This window comes from Hyperolius riggenbachi, chromosome 5, assembly GCF_040937935.1.
Source record: "Hyperolius riggenbachi isolate aHypRig1 chromosome 5, aHypRig1.pri, whole genome shotgun sequence".
Classification (NCBI taxonomy): domain Eukaryota; kingdom Metazoa; phylum Chordata; class Amphibia; order Anura; family Hyperoliidae; genus Hyperolius; species Hyperolius riggenbachi.
In genome coordinates, this window is record NC_090650.1 from 83,582,871 (window position 1) to 83,602,903 (window position 20,033).

Here is a 20,033-nt window from a genome sequence, read left to right on the forward strand (position 1 = left end):
CTGCATGGCAGAGCCGTCAGAATTCGCTCCCCGCACACCGCAAAGCGAATCGCATACAATGTATCTAATAGGGAAATCGCATGCGATTTTGGCATGCGTTTTTCCCCGCGATTTCGCATGCGATTTCGCATAGGAGGTGATGTTAATTTACACAGGCAGTGACATGGTTAAAATCGCCCACCTACTACCCTATGCGAAATCGCATGCGAAATCGCGTGAAAAAACGCATGCAAAATCGCACCCGCATGCGATTTCGTCTGCGGTGATTTCCCGGCGATTCCGCACCGCACAAGTGGAAATGCAGCCTCAGGTTGGCAATAGTACTGCATAAAGGAGCACAACTTCAACTGGGAAAAATGCTATTCTGACTGAGAAAATACAACTATTTGTCCATGTTTCCTATGTACTCATATGCTCAATTAAGATATATACCATAGTTCAGAATGACTTTAGAGTTGAATCATTATAATTACATCAATATGTATCTAACATTTTCTCTGACTCACTACTTTGTGAACAAAGCAACACATTAAAGGGTTGTAAGATGTTGTAGTGTACGCTGCTGCTCTCCTGGGGGTTTTGGTTGCTGCACTGTGCATGACTGGCTGTTACAATCTCGCTAAAGCGATGATTAAAGCAGCCAGTCTGTACTTATTATCTAAACGTGGATCATCCATAGGGCCTGAGAAAACTAATGAATTGGAGGAGTGTTCCTGCAGACTAGCCTGCACTTATTCAGAATTTCAACTCACAGTTAAGGCCCTTTTCCACTACCTAGCATTAGAAGAGCCTGACTCTTCTACTGACCACATATGCTATTGCTCCGTTGTTATTGCCTGATGAAGCGGGATCAAATCTGTAAAACGTGTTGCATTGTCCCTCAGAGTATGTAAATAAACTTGTATTTGACAAACACATTGGCAATTTTTGTGTCTGCTTGGAGGAGGTGAGTCCACCACTACCTCCTCATGTTTTAAACGTTTTAGATACTTTTATCCTTTGGGCGCCTCTGTATCCATACTACACTATATCAAGTCCACCCCTGGTGGAGGGTGTTACCCCCTTTTTTTCCTCATCTATGGAGAGCAACTTCTTAATCCCGAGTGGGGTCAGGCCTAATCTCCCCACCTGCCTATACAGTGGTTGCCTTTGAGGTGACCCTGCTTTGTAAATATAGCTTATTACTCTCTCATACTTCATTTCAACTACCAGTACATACTACACTATATTTGGCTCTTGGTGTCCCTAAGTTCCGTGGGCGAACGCGAACCACCAAAATTCGCCTGGAACCGTTTGCCGGCGAACCGTTCGGGCCATCTCTACTCTGTAGCTAAACCATTAGGGGCAACATGTGGAACCAAGCAACAAGACCACATCATCTATACCAGTGGTTCCCAACCTGGGGGCAGGCTCCTACTGCGCATGCGGGGCTGCACAACGTGCGGGGCTGCAATAGCTGACATTACACCGGTAAGTGAATTGGCGCAAAGTAGTTGAGTCACCGGCTATTTTTAGCTGGCAAGGTCACAGCGCTACCCCCTTCACTGGCACCACCACCTGGCGTAAGGGTATACCGTACTAAGAGAAGGGGGGGCGACAGGGGTGAGTCGTCTTCCCCTAAGGGGCGATACCTCATAAAAGGTTGGGAACCACTGATCTATACTATAGGAATAACTCCCAGAGTGAACTCATCTACTTGCATCAGTACTATTTATAGAATCAGTACTATTTATAGTGGTTATGCAATTTGAAATTCTGACTGACCAATCAGATCTAAGAATTCTCAATCCTATCACTTCTATAAATAGTAATAATATTCACAGCAGGTCAAGCTCTCTTGGGGTGACCTTGGCTGGCAGAGAGTGGGATGACATTGTTTAAAATTGTGCCTTGCCTGTTATTTTGTACTATAATGTATTGGCTACTTAGGGGTTGATTCACTAAACATCAGAAAAGAAGTATTCAATATGTGTATACACGTACCCTGTGTTTGGAGCCTAGGACCTAGATAGCACTGCTTCTTTATCAAGCAGCACAACGCGATGCAATATTTGCTCAACACACGTCACATACCTGGTGCAAAGCAACTTTACAGATGTTTAGTGGATCAATCATATGGTCTCTTAGACTTCAATACTTATGCATAATAAAAGGTCCATAGAATTAGAACTATTTAGGATTAGTACTGGATATACAATTACTTATCTCATCAGTTATAATAGAATATGGGTAATTTTACCGACATTCTATTTTCCACTGTAGTAGAATATTGGTACCGTCTATACTCGCATATAAGCCGACCTGCATATAAGTCGACCCCCACCCACCTTTACCTAAAAACACAGGAAAAAATGATTGACCCCCATATAAGCCGGGGGTAGGAAATGCTGGCCGCCTTATTCTCCTAGTGTGTCCCAGTATAGGTAGTAAAGTGCCCCAGTATGGGTAGGTAATGCCCCAGTATAGCTAGTATAGTGCCCAGTATAGCTAGTATAGTGCCCAGTATGGGTAGGTAGTGCCCCAGTATAGCTAGTATAGTGCCAAGTATAGCTAGTATAGTGCCCAGTATAGCTAGTATAGTGCCCAGTATGGGTAGGTAGTGCCCCAGTATAGCTAGTATAGTGCCCAGTATAGATAGTATAGTGCCCAGTATAGGTAGGTAGTGCCCCAGTATAGCTAGTATAGTGCCCAGTATAGCTAGTATAGTGCCCAGTATAGCTAGTAAAGTGCCCCAGTATAGCTAGTAAAGTGCCCAGTATAGGTAGGTAGTGCCCAGTATAGGTAGGTAGTGCCCAGTATAGGTAGGTAGTGCCCAGTATAGTGCCCAGTATTGGTAGGTAGTGCCCAGTATAGTGCCCAGTATAGGTAGATAGTGCCCAGTATAGTGCCCAGTATAGGTAGGTAGTGCCCAGTATAGGTAGGTAGTGCCCAGTATAGTGCCCAGTATAGGTAAGTAGTGCCCAGTATAGTGTCCCCCGCCGCCGCTGCTGCTGCTTTTACCTTAGCCGGTACGTCTGAACACTGGCACCGCTTCTTCTATTCCCCTCTCCTGCTCGCTCGGTAATGCACAGCAGCGCTCTTCGCGGCTGCTGTCTGTGATGAGTCAGGAAGCAGAGAGCGCGGCTTCCTGTAGCGGCGATGTGTATCGCCGTTGCTATGGGAACCGCTCTCTGCCTCATCACAGACAGCAGCCGTGAAGAGCGCTGCTGTGAATTACCGAGCGAGCAGGAGAGGGGAATAGAAGAAGCGGCGCCGGCTAAGGTAATAGCAGCGGCGGCCGTGGAGGAGTGGGGGTGGCGGGCTGGGGGGGGACACGGACCACATGGCTCGCATACAAGCCGACCCCCCAACTTTTGACCCACTTTTGGGGGTCAAAAATTCGGCTTGTATGCGAGTATATACGGTAATTGTATTTTACTATGTCCCAACCTAACCCTATTCTCACACAGAATGCTCTCTCTTGATGCCTAACAATCCCCCCAACTCTCCTGGTGGGTGCCTAACCTTAACCTCCCCGTTCCACAGCTAACTCAAGATGGGCACCTAAACTGAACCCCCACTGCTTAAAGGGACTCCGAGCAGTGCCTGTGGGTATGCCTTTAAGCATACCCACAACTAATTCATTATATCCTCACACCTACCAGCATGATGTTTGTAATTATATCCCCCTAGGTTCCTTGTATTTCATTTCACTGGGCTGAATGGAGCTGCCGACACTGGGGAAAGTGTTGTCCTGTGTAATACAATGCTGGACTCCAAAAAGTGCAGTAATGATATGTAAACCACCGCCCTACGCCTTTTAGTTTTCGCTATTTTCACGATGGAAATTGCAGCAGTCGCGATTTCGATTGCAAAAATAGCGAAAACTAAAAGGCGTTTTATATATCATTGGAAAGAGGAGAAAGAGAGCTTCAAAATGATATGCATCTTTCCATAGTTACTGCACTGCTTGGAGTCCCTTTAACCCTAAAGAACCCTTCCCCCCCCCCCCCCCCCCCCCGGGCACTCATTGAAAACTTGGCTATAACTGTAAATTTGGGCACGGGATTCACCTGTAAATAGCCAGTTGCAATGCAAGTTACAATTATACATAGTGTGTGCTCTGCCCAGAATAATGTAATGCCGCCTATCATGTCCAAATTTACATGACCCTGACTCTGCATCTGTACAGCTTCAGCCCAGCCGTGTCACCCAAGGGATCAGGTGCCAATCCCAATTGGGCGACACCAACCTAGCCTGTGCATGGGCCTTAAGACAATGGAATTTGTGGAAAGTTCTATTTAGGATTAGGAATGGAGATACAGTTATCTCTTTCTTCTCTTTATTGTATAGGGATATAAACGGATATGGAGGCTGCCATATTTATCTCCTTTTACACATCAGTCAAACATCTAATGCATGCTTGTTCAGGGTCTATGTCTAAAAGTATTAGAGGCAGAGGATCAGCAGGATAGCCAGGCAACTGGTATTGCTTAGGAAATACATGCGGCAGCCTCCATATCTCTCTTACTTCAGGTGTCCTTTATAAACACACAAATATAATGCAGATTTAAAAAAAAAAACCTGTTTCCTTGCTGTCCTTTGGGATAATCTCTCCAAAGGAGGAAGACCTCACGTCCGTACAACTATTGCTTCATACAGTGACCAGTTTCAAAGTGACTTGACGGCTGACAAGGATTGGGAAGAGCTCTTTCATTTGATCTAAATTAGCTGCTACAAGTAGGTGCAGAAAGAAATGACATTTGCTTCACTTGAAAGGCTAGGAAAGAGGCTTCTTCCTCCTGCGGAACATGAACAGGTGCACAAGGCACTATTTATTTGCAAAGATGAGTGATTTAACTACTATGGAGCGCTTCAAAGAAACAGTTCAAGTGAATGGGAACCGCATTAAAAAAAAATGGAGCAAATACTTACCTAAGGAGAGGGAAGGCTCTGGGTCATATAGAGCCTTCTGTCTCCTCTCTCGGTGCCCTCTATCCTGTGCTAGCTCCCCCCCCCCCCTCGTTTCAATTCCCCGCTGAAAGGGTATTTGGAAGTCTTTGGGAGCCGTGTCCTCCTGAAGACGTGCGGCTTCATACTGCACAGGCGTGAGCGTGCAAGAGTCGTGCTTGCGCAGGCGCAGTACGGGGCCGCCCGTCTTCAGGAGCACTCGGGCTCCCTGAAGACTTCTGAAGCTTCCTTCGGCCGGATAAAGCAGTATTTGACTAATTTAGTCAAATACTGCTACCGAGCGAGCCAGCACTGGAACGAGGGGACCAGGAGAGGAGCGGGAAGGCTCTATAGGACCCAGAGCCTTCCCTCTCCTTGGGTAAGTATCTGTCTCATTTTTTTAAATGCAGTTCCCATTCACTTTAAGGGTTTCAATGTACAATCCACACTTGGCTTGAGTGGGTATGCTCAAAGCAATGAAGGATGTGTGAGCAGCACGTATTATTTTCAGAAATGTAAAAGTTGTCTCTCTGTTAAGTTTTCAAGCCATTGGCCTCAGTATACTGTCTGGAAAATTAAGTCAGGAAAATTCTATTAGGCATTTTTTTTTAAATTCATAAGTTTTTCTCTTATGTGGTAGTAGTTGAGTAGTATGCCAAAAAATGTTGCCTTCATTAACTACTTAAAGAGGAACTATCGCGAAAATCTTAAAATTTAAAACACATACAAATAAGAAGTACATTTCTCCCTGAGTAAAATGAGCCTTAAATTACTTTTCTCCTATGTTGCTGTCACTTAAAGTAGGTAGTAGAAATCTGACATTACCGACAGGTTTTGGGCTAGTCCATCTCTTCCTGGGGGATTCTCAGCATGGCCTTTATTCTTTATAAAAAAATTCCCTGAAAATTATGAATACAAAAATGCTGGCCAGCCTCCCTGCTCGCTGCACACTAGTTTGGCAGTTGGACGGAGCAACTGCCATTCACTAAGTGCTTTTAAAAATAAAGAAAACGCTGAGGAAACCCCTCCCCATGAGAAGATGGGCTAGTCCAAGATCTCTCGGTAATGACAGATTTCTACTTCATATTGTAAGTGATAGGAACCTAGGAGAAAGGTAATTTATGGCTCTTTTTACTCTGGGAGAAATGTACTTCTTATTTGTATTTGTGTTTTAAATTTTAAGATTTTCCTGACAGTTCCTCTTTAAAGGGGCAGAGACTGCTGGTACTTAAAGAGGAGCTGTTAGGTATAGGGTTTTAGAGAAAATAAACACATATATCAGTAGCTAAAGATTGGCTGTACTTACATTACATATGCATTTCACTGTCCACGTTTGGATTTCACAGAATTTGTATATAGTATATGCAGAGAATGATGCTCCTGACAGCTCATGGCAGGTTCCATGTTTGTGAAGCCAAATGTGTCGTCATGTCCTGCCTGCTTCTGATCACAGAACAGCTCATACTGAATAACACTAGTTTGCAGTGAATATTAATGAGCCATGTGGCTAGGAACAATAGCGGACTCCTGCAGTGTACGCTGCCCCGAGATTTATCTGTGCTGTGGCTGGACTGAGTTTTAGAAGCTGCTGAAACTTGATCCCGTCTTCTCCTTAGCAGCCGAGGGGAGGGCCCCAGAATGCTTTGCAGTATGTTATGCGGCTTGCGTCCTGCTTAGGTCTAAGCTTTGCTGATAAGCACACATCAAAGGTAAGAGAGATCTTTATCTTCAGTAATGTCTTTTTGGCTTCCTTCTAAACTGTTTAACACAGGAGACTAGAGGTTTAAATTAGCTTCTGCAGCCTGACAGTTACTCTTTAAGTGGTTAATTAAGCCCTTCTTGGTAATGTAAAAGTCTCACCAGTTGTGGTGTAGGTCTGGCAGGAAGCTGTGAGTTTTCTCTTACAACTACTCTGCATAAGTCATTCTTTTTTCTTTCCTGTGGAAGCCCCTCATCCCTTTAGCTGTGCAAGCATGCTACTAGAGGTCTCCCCATGTGTATCAGTATATAGATCTGCACAGCTAAAGGGATACAGAAAAGCCTCTTCGAATGTCTCCTTCTCCTGGTCTGTGGTTCTCATTCCCCACCCATCAGTGCATCAGATAAAATAGGGTGAGAAGCCTGCTTCATCTTTCAACTTTACTGCATGCTTATTGCTAGTTACCAACAGGTCAGAGCTGGTGATAAATAACACACACATTCGGCTAACTTTTTCTCCAATAACCTTATAGTTCATTTTATGTAGTATAACACAGCCTATTGTTTTACTCCCAAAATTGGTTGAAATAAATTGTTACCATTTTCCGCACGCTTTCTTCATCAGACTCTCCGCGGTGAGTTCTGGCATCATCATTATACTCATCCACTTCTGAAGATTTTTTCTTTCTTCTTCGATTTCTCCTTTCTTTGGCACTTTTGGAACTGAAAGGTGACATTTCACAGGAGCTGTGAGACCCTCCATCAAGTCCTTTAAGGGCCAAAGCCTGGTTAGAGAACACAGGAGAATGTGACCATTGATGGGCAGGACTGTCAGACACTGCACAATCATAAAAAAACAGGATACCCAAGGAAAAAAAAATCAAATGACATTTTCTATTGTTACTCATTTTAGAGGGAAATGTCACAAGGGCCCTTGGCTTATTTTCTCATAATAAATCTGATATTTAAGATGATATTATGCATACATTAATCCATTAATTACACAAAAGATTATTTCAAACATAGTTGGAAATGCCACATCAGAAACATCCAGTCCTTGTCCAGATAGTAGAACTTCCTGATAAGCAATTGCCAGTTGGAATTAAAGTGGAGCAAAAACTCTTCTTAGCTTTTTTCAATGCCAAGAAAGTCTTTCCTATGCCTTATCTAACAACCCAGTTCCCCAAAAAGTTGGAACACCATATAAAATGTAAATTATTATAGGATGTGATGATCTGCAAATAACTTACATGCGAGGGGGCGGCACTATGCATATGACCCTGTCAGCGCACTCTGCCGTAGGGTCATATGAATGTAGTTTTTGGCGTTGCGTTGTGAAGCGATGGGGCCGGAACATCGGACCGCAACACTTTGGCCCAGAGTAAAACCGGCCTAAAACATTTATATTTATACAACAGTGAACAGTAAATGTAAAACAAAAGATGCCTGCTGGGTCCCCATTATTTAACCTGGTGGTTGGCAGAAACCATACGGATTGACTGAGCAAATTCAGAGTTATTTGCTCATTGGCAGCACTGGAGACTCCAACAGCTCTAAGAACACGAGAGCTGATTCCTATTTTCAGAAACTGCGCAAACAAGAAATTGTTTTGCTGGAGCTGACCTTTAAATTTATCAGAATCAACATTTATTAGAATTGTATTTGAGATAAAACAGGCAATATTTTCTGCAGTACACAAGAGACTTCCTGCTGATAAACTGTAATGAAGAATGCTACATTCTAACAATAGAAACACATAACAAAACATGAATGATGTCTCATGGAAGACAGTGCATTGACCTCTTGCTCTTTCTTCAGCTGTTCCATAGCTTGTTGGAACTCCCTCTCCTTGGCTTCCGCCTCAGCAATGCTGGCTTGGTTCTGCTCCTCATAAGCCATGGCAACTACAGCAAGGATCAAGTTTACCAGATAAAAGGACCCCAAAAAGATGACAAACACAAAAAATATCATGTATGTCTTCCCTGAAGCTCGGAGAGTCTGAAAAAAAAAGTAGAATGGTCAAAGTTAAAGAAGTTAAGAAAAGTTACTTGTGTCAATTATTTACTATTACACAACTCTTTTGTGTAGCCTACAATACATTTAAAGTTATGTAAAGATTCTGGTCATGTCTGGTCATCACCTCTAATTTAGAGATTTGTGCTTTTTGTTCAGTATTACTCTTTCACATACAACTATGCTTTTACCAGTTGTTTTGTACAAAAGGTTACATAAAGATTCTCATCATTCCTGCTATATCGGGTCATCTCTTTGTGTCTTCTGTTCAGTTTTACGCTTTCATGTTCAACTACTATCATTTGCGTCTACATCCTGCCTTAACTACTGCAACATCCTACTCAGCAGCCTAGCACAAAAAACAAAAACAGACTCTCACCTCTCCTGTCCCTTCTGAACTCTGCTGCCCACCTCATCCACCACTTCTCCACCTCCTCTGATGCCAGTGGCTTAGTAATAGGGGGTGCAGAGGTAGCGACCGCATCGGCGCCCTTGGGCCAGAGGGGCCCTGCCTCAACTACAGTATTATCTCTCTATTGGACCTGTGCTTATAATAATCACTTCTATCGATACTTTGAATAGTAGTAATCATTGACAAACTGTTCCCCATCCCCTTCTTGCACCTCTGACACTGTCGTTGCCATTGACAGGTTTTGGTGCGCTGTGTCAATTGTTATGTTTAAAGTGCTTGGGGGGCCCCATTGTAAAACTTGCACCGGGGCCCACAGCTCCTTAGCTACTCCACTGTCTGATGCTGTCACTCTCTGCCAATTCCTTTACAGTCTGGCAGTTACCCAAAGCATCCAAAATAAACGTTTAACCCTAAAAGCTCTGTATAAGTTGCCCCCTCTATACATTTCCTCATTACTCTCCAGATACATATATATCCATCCCACCCAGAACCTTTGCTCTTCCCATAAAACTTGCTTGACCTGGTCAGTCACATCTTCTTGCATCCAGGACTTCTCACAAATGTCACTTCTCCTTTGAAACTCTTTCCAACAGCTTGTCCTTCATGCTTCAGGTCCACCCTTGAAAACTCACCTCTTCAGACAAGCTTATAATTTGTCATAGTCAGATGTTGAGGCCCATTGCCTCATTCGTTAGCTCCTTCATCTCCTTATCAAGTGTTTCCACCCCAATAAACTCTAGAATTCAAGCTCACAAGTCCATGGTCCTGCGTTAGTGTTTCCTGTTTCTGCTAAACATTATCTAGCTAATAACAATGTACAGGTGTTGCTGGATGATTTTAAACAACACATGTATGTATACATAGAGCATACATGTCAAACTCTGGCCCATGGGCCAAATCTGGCCCTCGGAGCCATCAGATTTAGCCCTCAAGTGGTTTCCCCACTTTGCATTATGTTTGGCCCTCTTAGGACCACCAGAGAAGCTATATTGGAGAATAAGCCCTAGATCACCAGGAAAGCCATATGGGGAGGGGGAAAGCACTAGGTACCAGGGAAATGTATAGGAGAGGGGGGGCACTAAACACCAGGGAACTGTATAGGGGAAGAAGGGGGCCACTAGACACCAGGATACTGTATAGGGAGGGAGAGAGGACCACTAAACATCAGGGAATTGTATAGGGGAGGGAGGGAAAACCAATAAACACCAGGGAATTGTATAGATGCGGGGGGAGGTCCACTAGACACCAGGGAAGCATATAGGGGAAGGAAGGGGGCACTAGACACTAGGGAACTGTATAGGGGATGGAGGGGGGCTATTAGACACCAGTGAACTTTATAAAGGGAGATAGGTGGCCACTAGACATTGAGGTTGACCCGCGACTTGGTCCCAGAGCTCAATTTTGTCCCACTTTGTATTTCAGTTTGACACCCCTGATATAGAGAGAGAAGAGGAACATGATTTTAAATGAAATAGCAGGTGCTGAGGGGAGTGGTCAAATTTACATATAAACAATCATTAACCCTCTGCACTCATGATAATCACATCAAGCTGGAACACTAGCAGCATTAAAAACAACTAGGTTGAAAAATTATGCAATTGAAGAAAGGGGACGTTAGCTTCCAAAATTTATTGCATGCAACAGCATTGTGTACTAAACCCTTAGATCAGTGATAATGGTAAGGGGCCCTGCTATAGGGTTAAGGATTGTTTATATGTAAATTTGACCACTCCCCTAAGCACCTGCTATTCCATTTAAAATCATGGTCCTTTAGCAGGATGAGCAAAACCCCTCCTTTCTTGTAGGGAAGACGATGGAACATGCAGTCTCTGTGTTGTATGCTTATAGATGACTGCAAGACAGTAGATGAAAGCATGCGGTAAAGAAGGAGATCCAGGCACAGTCATGGCTAAGAATAGCAAAGCTTAATAAAGATATACCTGTTGGTACAAGTTCTCCCAATAGTCTTGCGTCATAAGTCGGAACAGAGAAAGGAAAGCCCATCCAAAAGTATCAAAACTGGTGTAGCCGTAATCGGGATTTCCACCAACTTTCAGGCATATAAAACCTTCAGGACATTTCCTATTTGAAATAGAGCACATAGTAAATTGTGATAACTTTCCTAAAGAAGTAATCCTCATACTTGTTCTTAATTTAGCAGTATAAATTAAAGTATACCCGTCAAAATCATGTGACTCAAACTGAGCACATACCCAACTGCAGTTGCTGCTTACTTCATCGAATGGAGCTGCTCCCAATAAAGAGATACCATCAGCATCTCATAGCTGCAGAGACTTGAACTGTATTCGGCTATAAACGTCTACTATGAAGGTCCTGTGGCAACAGTTTGTAGCAGCTAAAGTCAAACTGTAGGCAGTTAAATTGTAACTGTCAGGCATAAAATCAATTCTTTATTTTTATCTGCTAAACAAGTAATAGGGATGCTAACCAGGCAATCCAAAAGTTAAAATCATTATTACTTTTCTTGTTGATAAATGATCATTCCCTGTTTACGTGACTCTTATTTGGTACACACAAAATTTGGTACACAAAATGGAAGTTGCAGGGCATGCTGGGTTGCCCTTTTTTGCTGCTCTACTTCCCCTCAGACTTAAAGAGACACTGAAGCGAAACATTTTTTATGATATTATTATTTGTATGTGTAGCACAGCTAAGAAATAAAACATTAAGATCAGATACATCAGTGTAATTGTTTCCAGTACAGGAAGAGTTAAGAAACTCCAGTTGTTATCTCTATGCAAAAAAGCCATTAATCTCTATGACTTTCAAAGTCGTGGAGAGGGCTGTCTTCTGACTTTTATTATCTCAACTGTAAGTGAACAGTTTTCTTTTTATCTGCCAGAGAAGAGGTCATTAGTTCACAGACTGCTCTGAAAGTATCATTTTGAATGCAGAGTGTTGTGTAATCTGCACATATTAGAGAATGATGCAATGTTAGAAAACACACTATATACCTGAAAATAAAAATATGAGAATATTTTCTTTGCTGCTAATCTTCTAGTAATTATTCATAGTACACAACCAATTCATTATATCATATTTTTTTTTTCGCTTCAGTGTCTCTTTAAAGTGAATGTTTACCCATTTAAAAATAAAAAAAGTCAAATACTCACCTAAGGAGAGGGAAGGCTCGGTCCTAATGAGCCTTCCCTCTCCTCTCCCAGTGCCCGGTCCCGCGCAGGATCCCCTGTAGCAGTATTCGACCAGTTCGGTCAAATACTGCCACTTCCGCTGCCGAAGGGATGTTTTGGAAGCCTTCAGGAGCACTCGGGCTCCCGAGGACGGGGCGCTCCATAGTACGCATGCGCGTGCGTAGTATGGAGCGGCCCGTGTTCGGAAGGGGAGCTGACGCCCAATGGAGCTGTTCATGAAAGGGAGGGACTGCAGTACATGGATGATACACATGGAAGATGAGGTTGCACATGGCATGGGAGCGGAACTGCTGCACATGGAAGGAGAACCACAACATACTTGGCCTATAGGCACACAAAGTATAAATCCAGCCTTGAGGTAAGTATTGGGGGTCTGTATCATGCACTTATAATACATATAGAGCTGGGGAGCGGGGTAGTGTAAAATTTGCACTGAGGCCTACATTTCTGCAGCAAACATCTCCTACCTAATGGAAGCTTGGACAAGTCTCTGTCAATGAATTCCCACAGGACTGCATGGCTAAATTCCGAAGACATAACAATAAAAGTTGTTTCGGTAATACCTTCAATGATTAACTGTACAAGATTTCCTTGCAGGCTTTCTAAACTTTAAAAGACCTCTGTTACAAAAATCTTAAAATTTTAAAATAAATGTAAACGTATACAATTAAAAAGTACATTTCTTCCAGAGTAAAATGAGCCATAAATTACTTTTCTCCTATGTTGCTGTCACTTACAGTAAGTAGTAGAAACCTGACAGAACCGTCAGGTTTTGGACTAGCCCATCTCCTCATTCACAGGGATTTCTTTATTTTCAAAATGCACTTAGTGAGTGGCAGTTGCTCCGTCCAACTGCCAAAAAAGTGTATGGTAAGCAGGGAGAAGAGCCAGCATCTTTGTAAAAATCTTTTTCAGGGAGTGTCTTTTTAAATAATAAAGGCCATGCTGAGAATCCCCTATGGAGAGATGGGCTAGCCCAAAACCTGTCAGTAATGTCAGGTTTCTACTACTTACTGTAAATGCCAGGGACATAGGAGAAAGGTAATTGGCTCATTTTACTCAGGAAGAAACATACTACTTATCTGTATGTATTCTAAATTTTAAGATGTTCGCGACAGTTCCTCTTTGAGTTTCTTCTTAAATGGTTTTGTCTTAAATCCAATTACATTTCTTAAATTAAGTTTTGTCTCTTGCCTGAAGAAGAAACTTAAAGTTTTGAAAACTTGCAAGGAAATGTTGTACAGTTAGGCTTCTTGCACACCAAGACGTTGTGTTAGGTGCCACGTTAAGGTCGCATAACGTGCACCTAACACAACGTATGGTGCTGCAAAAGCCGACGGTAGAGTGAGCCGCGTTCGGCGGCTCGATTCCTATAATGTCTCCCAGAGTGGCGCTGATTGGCCAGCGGGACCACGTGATGCGGAGCGAGACACTCCGCATCACGTGGTCCCGCCGGCCAATCAGCTGCCGCCAGTGCAGTGAATATTAAGTAGCCATGTGCGCGGCTACTGTAGCTGGCTCTCCCCGCCTCCTCTCCGCCCCCCACTGCGCATGTGCAAACAGTCTAACGCGGCTATAGCCGCTCCAACGCCGTAGCATGCTGCACTTTGCACCGAACGTGCAGCATTACATGTAACGCAACGTGGGCTGTGTGAACAGCCCACTTGTGTTACATTGCTGTGCGTTGGGGGAGCGTTACAGGCGCACTAACGTGCGCCTGTAACGTCTTGGTGTGTAAGCAGCCTAAGTCATTAAAGGTATCACCTAAACAATTGTTGTTGTTACCGATATGTCTTTGGATTTTCTCCATGACTAACACGGAACCACATACAAATAAATCAGTCAAATAGTGGATCAATCACACATTCTAAACATTTTTGGGTCATTGACTAAAGCATGTTTTTTTTTAAATAACATTAAAGGACACCTGAAGTGAGGGGAATATGGAGGATGACATATTTATTTATTTTTAAACAATGCAAATGGCCTGGCTGTCCTGCTGATTCTCTACTTCTAAGGCCCGGTGCACACCAAAACCCGCTAGCAGATCCGCAAAATGCTAGCAGATTTTTAAACGCTTTTTTTTTATTTTTATGATGCGTTTTGCTAGCATTTTGCGGATTGCTGCTGCGGATTTCAGTGTAGTATATTTCATATATTGTTACAGTAAAGCTGTTACTGAACAGCTTCTGTAACAAAACCGCCTGGCAAACTGCTCTGATCTGCCGTTTTTCAGAGCGGTTTGCGTTTTTCCTATACTTAACATTGAGGCAGAAACACCTCCGCAATCCAAAAAATGCCTCACCCCGGGAGGATTCGTTTCTGCAAAACGCCTCCCGCTGTGGTGTGCACACCCCCATTGAAATACATCAACCTAGCGTATCCGCAGCCGCGAGCGGCTGCAAAAACGCTCAAAAAGCCGCTCGGTGTGCCCCAGCCCTAATACTTTTAGCCATAGTCCCATAATAAACATGCAGATCAGGTGTTCTGACTGAAGTTTTCCAAAACTAGCCATATGCTTGTTTCAGGTGTGTGATTCAGACTCTGCTGCAGCCAAAGAGATCAGCAGTAATGACAAGCAACTGGAATTATTTAAAAGGAAATAAATATGGCAGCCAGCATATGCCTCTCACTTCATGTTCCCTTTAAGTTGTAAGGGCAGGCCAACTGGAAAGAAACATAAAAACTCTAAAGGATAAACTGCTCTTCAGTTTGTCATAATGTAAGTTATTTCCTTCAGATATTGCACTTTTTTAAAGGCCAAACTTATTTAAAAGGGCAGCTTATTCTTCATTGTAAACTAGTTGTTCAGCTCTGACTCACGATAGTTCACCTAAGCAACACAGTTTAAATCAGCTTAAAATAGTGGCAAAATCAGCCTTCCTGAGGGAATTCATTAAGGTCCATTTACTGTAGGTACAAAAAGGGCACAACTGGCAAGAAATAAAGGACAAAATAGAGAAACAAATATAACTGTAGTAAAAATATGTCAACAGCCTTGTAGCACAAAAAAACACAGTATTACTCCTGTGCAGGAATAATACTGTGTTTTTTTGTTCAATTCGAGTGGATTGGGGTACAGATCCATTTTTCTCCTTGCAGCCAACATTTTTTGTCAAAGCTCCTTATTGTGGTGCTGCTAGGTGCGCGGCAATCATACATATTCAGCCTTGTAGCACAGTCCATATAGTTTCCAGATACAATCCTAGAGTGTAACCAGTAGGTAATATGGATTCAGGTTGGAAAGCAATGATCTTATTGGAGACACAGGAAGATGATGTCATCATGTTGTGACCACATGGGGAATATGTCTCTTGTCACACTTTCAACTCAGGTCATTTATGGTTGTTTCAGACTCCATTTCTAAGAGTACAGAGGTGCTTCCCAATGCTCAATGACTAGTAACTAATAATGTGGCATGCTGGAAATGATTACCTGATTGTAAATATGGTACAACAATACATAATTAACACTTCTGTTTGTGCAAATATTCTTCATTTACTGCATTTTCCACACCTGCCTAAAACACAAGTATTGTATGTAAAAATTTTACAGTACATTCCAAGCAAAAGATTACTGACAAATGATCTTCAGTCACTGTTTGATGAATCTTGTTTTACTTTATTTATAGGTTTTTTTTTCTTCAACACAAATTTATAGTTGTTTTTAACATACTAGGTATTGGCTGGCAGAACACAAAGTGTAGACTTGGAGCCTTTCTGATGCAACCATGTACTGCTAAAAATATGGTGTGTCCCAGGGCTAGATACTATCTCCTTTGTAGTTTACCATATACCTACTGCCACTGGGAAAAATCAGCCAAAAACACGGTCTGAGATACCACTGCTATGTCCATTCCAAAAATAAACACGTTTCAAAAGTGGCTCAAACTAAATACTGACAAAACTGAGGTTATTGTCATCGGGGGTTGGCGCCTAACAGCAAAGCAGCTCCAGACACAGTCAACACCACTGAGAGTAGGGAACTCAGACCTTACTAGTTCCAATACTGTTTGCAGCTTGGGTTTACTGATTGATGGAGAATTCAACTTCAGGAATCAACTTTCAGCTGTTGTAAAACATTCCTTCCTTCACCTAAGGAATATTGCAAAAATGAAGCACGTCATTCTTTCAGAAGATCTTCCAACCCTAGTTCACACCTTGACCACATCACGGCTGGACTATTGCAATGCCATTTATGCAGACCTTCTAAATAAAGACCTACACTGCCTGCAGCTGGTACATAAATAGAATGACTGCTAATGTGCTAACCCAGCATAACAAAAATCCTTTACTCACTACACTAACTAACCATAAAATGAAGAATCCTTTTTCAACTAGGCGTGCCGCTAACATTCAAGTCCCTATACAACTTAGGCCCTGGATACCCTGAAGGACTTGTTGCAACTGCGTCACAGCTCCCACAACCTCAGATCAACATGAACTAATGACATGACCACCCCAGAGTCCAACTCAAAACCTCTGGAGTCAGAGCTTTCTGTCATGCTGCCCCTACCCTTTGAAATGCCTTGCTTAAACCTAATCAAGACAGCTCCAATCCTGGACACATTTAAACCAAAACTGAAAAGCCACCTGTTTAGTCTGGCATTTGTGATCACATCACTTTTTCCCCTGTACACATCACTATGTACTGATCTGAGCCATGCTTATGCGCTTTGGGTCCTACGGGGAAAAAAACGCTTTACAATGTTGTTGTTGCTGAAAAGTACTATACGGTGAAAAAAGTGATAGTGAGAGAGATAACTCAGGAGAAACCGTTTGTGTCCCGAGGACTTGGCAGCTGTGTTCTTACACTAGGAAGTGTCATTTCAATTAGGCTTTACTTTATTTCCACTGTCATGGTTACCGTCCTTCCAGTAAAGGTTCTCTGCAGAGCACGGGAGCATGTTCGGGGCTTACATCTGCATGACATCTATATCAGGCATTGGATTTGATATCTGGCACCTGTATGGCAATCTTACGCCAAAAATCAGATCTCATCATAACTAAGCAACGCAAACCCTCAAAGGCCCCCGCGAGACTCCGCAGGCACAAAGGTTAAAGCCTTCAGCACAAAATATTGAATAGATGGAAACAAGTTGTGGATAATGCATTAAATGTAATTCAGAATGGTGATTTGCTATAATGTTGCATTGATTGGTCAGTGCTAGAAATGATTTTCTAACCTCATAAAACTGCATAACAACAACCGAAAGTTCACACTGAAAAATAAGTCTTTATATATATATATATATATATATATATATATATATTATATATATAGTGGAAAAGGGTTTAGAAGGGATTCAAAGTAATACATTAAGATACAACAACATAGACACAATGGCCACTGCACTCCTGAAAGCTACTAGCAATAAAAAGAAATAACACTCATAAACACAGGATGTAAAAGCCAAATATAAGAACGATCTATAAAAACATTGCCATCTTGAAAATATAGAGTGTGTTAGGTAATAAAGTAGGCACTGACCAGAGCTCATAAATAGCGACTCTCAGATAAGCCAAACATACACAACTCTGACTACAGCAGCCAGCAGTGGGAGGGGCACGTAACCACTTCCTGACTGTCCATAGGCAGCGGAGAGTGTGTCCCCCTTCCCCCCCACCTCCCCCCAGACTGTATCCCCACCCTGCCCTACAAAACAGATTATTTTAAAATGTCTGTTTTATCCCTCCCATTGCTCCATCAAGCTCTGCACCTGCATCCCTCCTCCTTTCCCCATAGCAATAGGTGCATGGCTCTGATATAGCCTGATGTCAGTGCTATATAAATACACAATATTAATAACAACTACTGTTAAGCATATTACAGTAAATTAAAACCAAGGTGAAAAAAGCTGAGGAGATAAACAATTGTATCTATCCTCCAACTCTTGAAAGTATGTTTTTTTTACAGGTTTAATGTTGTATTGTCGCAGTTGAATGATAAAGTATTTCACACAGTCTCAGTGTCCCAGAGCTAAAATATATCAACTACAGTATTTACCTTTTTTATCTATCCCCCACACCCAGAAGCTGTTATCAGCGTGGGAAAGAGTTGAGTTATGCTGGGAATACACGGGTCGATCCGGCGGCCCATTAGCCGCCGGATCGATCCCAGCCGCGTTCCCGCTCGTCCGTGCGGATCGATTGCCGCTCGTCCCCGCCGGCGCTTCCTTATCACCGCTCAATTCCCTGACATTGTCCGCCGGCGGGGATCGAGCGGGCGCGGGTCGAGCGGCTTGATCGGGCCAGCTGAATATTATCAGCTGGCTGGGTCAGCTGGTTGATACACGGTACAGAAACGTACCTTCAACCCACCTGCATTAAGTTTAAGACTTTATAGTTTATAGACTTTAAGTTTAAGACTTTATAGTTGTAATTACTTAGCAATGCGGATTACACTATAGTATGGGTTCTGACTGGAGAGTTGCTTATTTTAAAGGACAACGGCAGTGAAAAGAATATGGAGGCTGCCATATTTATTTCCTTTTAAACAATACTGGTTGCCTAGTAGCCCTGCTGGTAAATTAGGCTGCAGTACTGTCTGAACCACACCAGAAACAAGCAGGTAGCTAATCTTGCCAGCTCTAGCAATAATGTCAGAAACACCTGATCTGCTGCATGCTTGTTCAGGGGCTATGGCTAAATGTATTAGAGGCAGAGGATCAGCAGGACAGCCAGGCAACTGATATTGCTTAAAAGGAGATAAATATGGCAGCCTCCATATCCATCTCATTACAGGTGTCCTTTAAAGTGGGATTATAGTCCAAAAAAGAATCCCTTTTTAATATTAATTCTTTCAAGCAGAAAAAGAAAAAAAGGAACATAGCCTTGTTATGTGTATACATACAAGGCACAGAACATTTATATTGCGCTTTTCTCCTGACAAACTCAAAGTACCAGAGTTGCAGAAATTAGGAAACACTCACTAGGCAGTAGCAGTGTTATGGATTCTTGCCCAATGTCTCCTTACTGAATAGGTGCTTGGTTACTGAACAGGAAGAGCAAAGTTTTGAACCCTGTGAACCCTGCCTGCTGTGTCAGACGCAAAGCCCTTAACCAGTACACTACCCAGCCATTGCATTGCATACACATACTGTATCTCTATCTCATCATGTCACCTCAGGTACACTTTAAGAGCAGAGTACTTTCTATCTTTATTTATCTCTGTGTACCATACCTTTAAAACCCTTTTCCATGGTTACAGGAATTCCCTCCCATATTTTGTTGCTGGCAAGTTTTTACCCTTTATTATTGATTTGGGAATTGAATGAATTGTTATGTTTACTCATCTCAGTACATAAGGACTATTTCTGTAGTAGAGAGTACTTACCCAGCATCACTGCTGTTTCCGCAAAGCAAAGGTTTGCCACCCTTTCGGAATATATTTTCTTAAAGATAAAAAGAAAAAATAGATATGTAATTAAAAACTGAAACATAACTTGAGGGAACCTAAATGGAGATGTATATGGAGGCTGCCATATTTATTACCTTTTTAAGCAATTCCAGTTGCCTGACTGTCCTGCTGATCCCCTGCCTCTAATACTTTTAGCCATAGACCCCGGACAAGCATGCAGCAGATCAGGGGTTTCTGATATTTTTGTCAAATCTGACAAGATTAGCTGCATGCTACTACTACTGCAGCCAAATAGATCAGCAGGGCTGCCAGGCAACTGGTACTGTTTAAAAGAAAATAAATATGGCAGACTCCCTATACTTCTAGCTTCAGGTTTCCTTTATAGCAAACATGTATGTAGCATGTACATCAGCAATGTAACAACATCTGCATTTACAGTAATGAGTATT

General features: G+C 42.5%; 1 protein-coding gene across 1 annotated transcript in view; it reads right to left on the reverse strand.

Moving 5' to 3' along the window:
• The window catches only part of LOC137518281 (sodium channel protein type 5 subunit alpha-like), a 455,983-nt gene that overhangs the window by 312,733 nt on the left and 123,217 nt on the right, over nucleotides 1-20,033 (reverse strand). The window contains exons 7-10 of the mRNA XM_068235926.1: nucleotides 19,561-19,618; nucleotides 10,993-11,134; nucleotides 8,428-8,625; nucleotides 7,227-7,412 (exon numbers count right to left, since the gene is read on the reverse strand). Of these exons, the coding sequence (XP_068092027.1) occupies nucleotides 7,227-7,412; nucleotides 8,428-8,625; nucleotides 10,993-11,134; nucleotides 19,561-19,618 (584 nt within the window). The remainder of the gene's footprint in view (nucleotides 1-7,226; nucleotides 7,413-8,427; nucleotides 8,626-10,992; nucleotides 11,135-19,560; nucleotides 19,619-20,033) is intronic.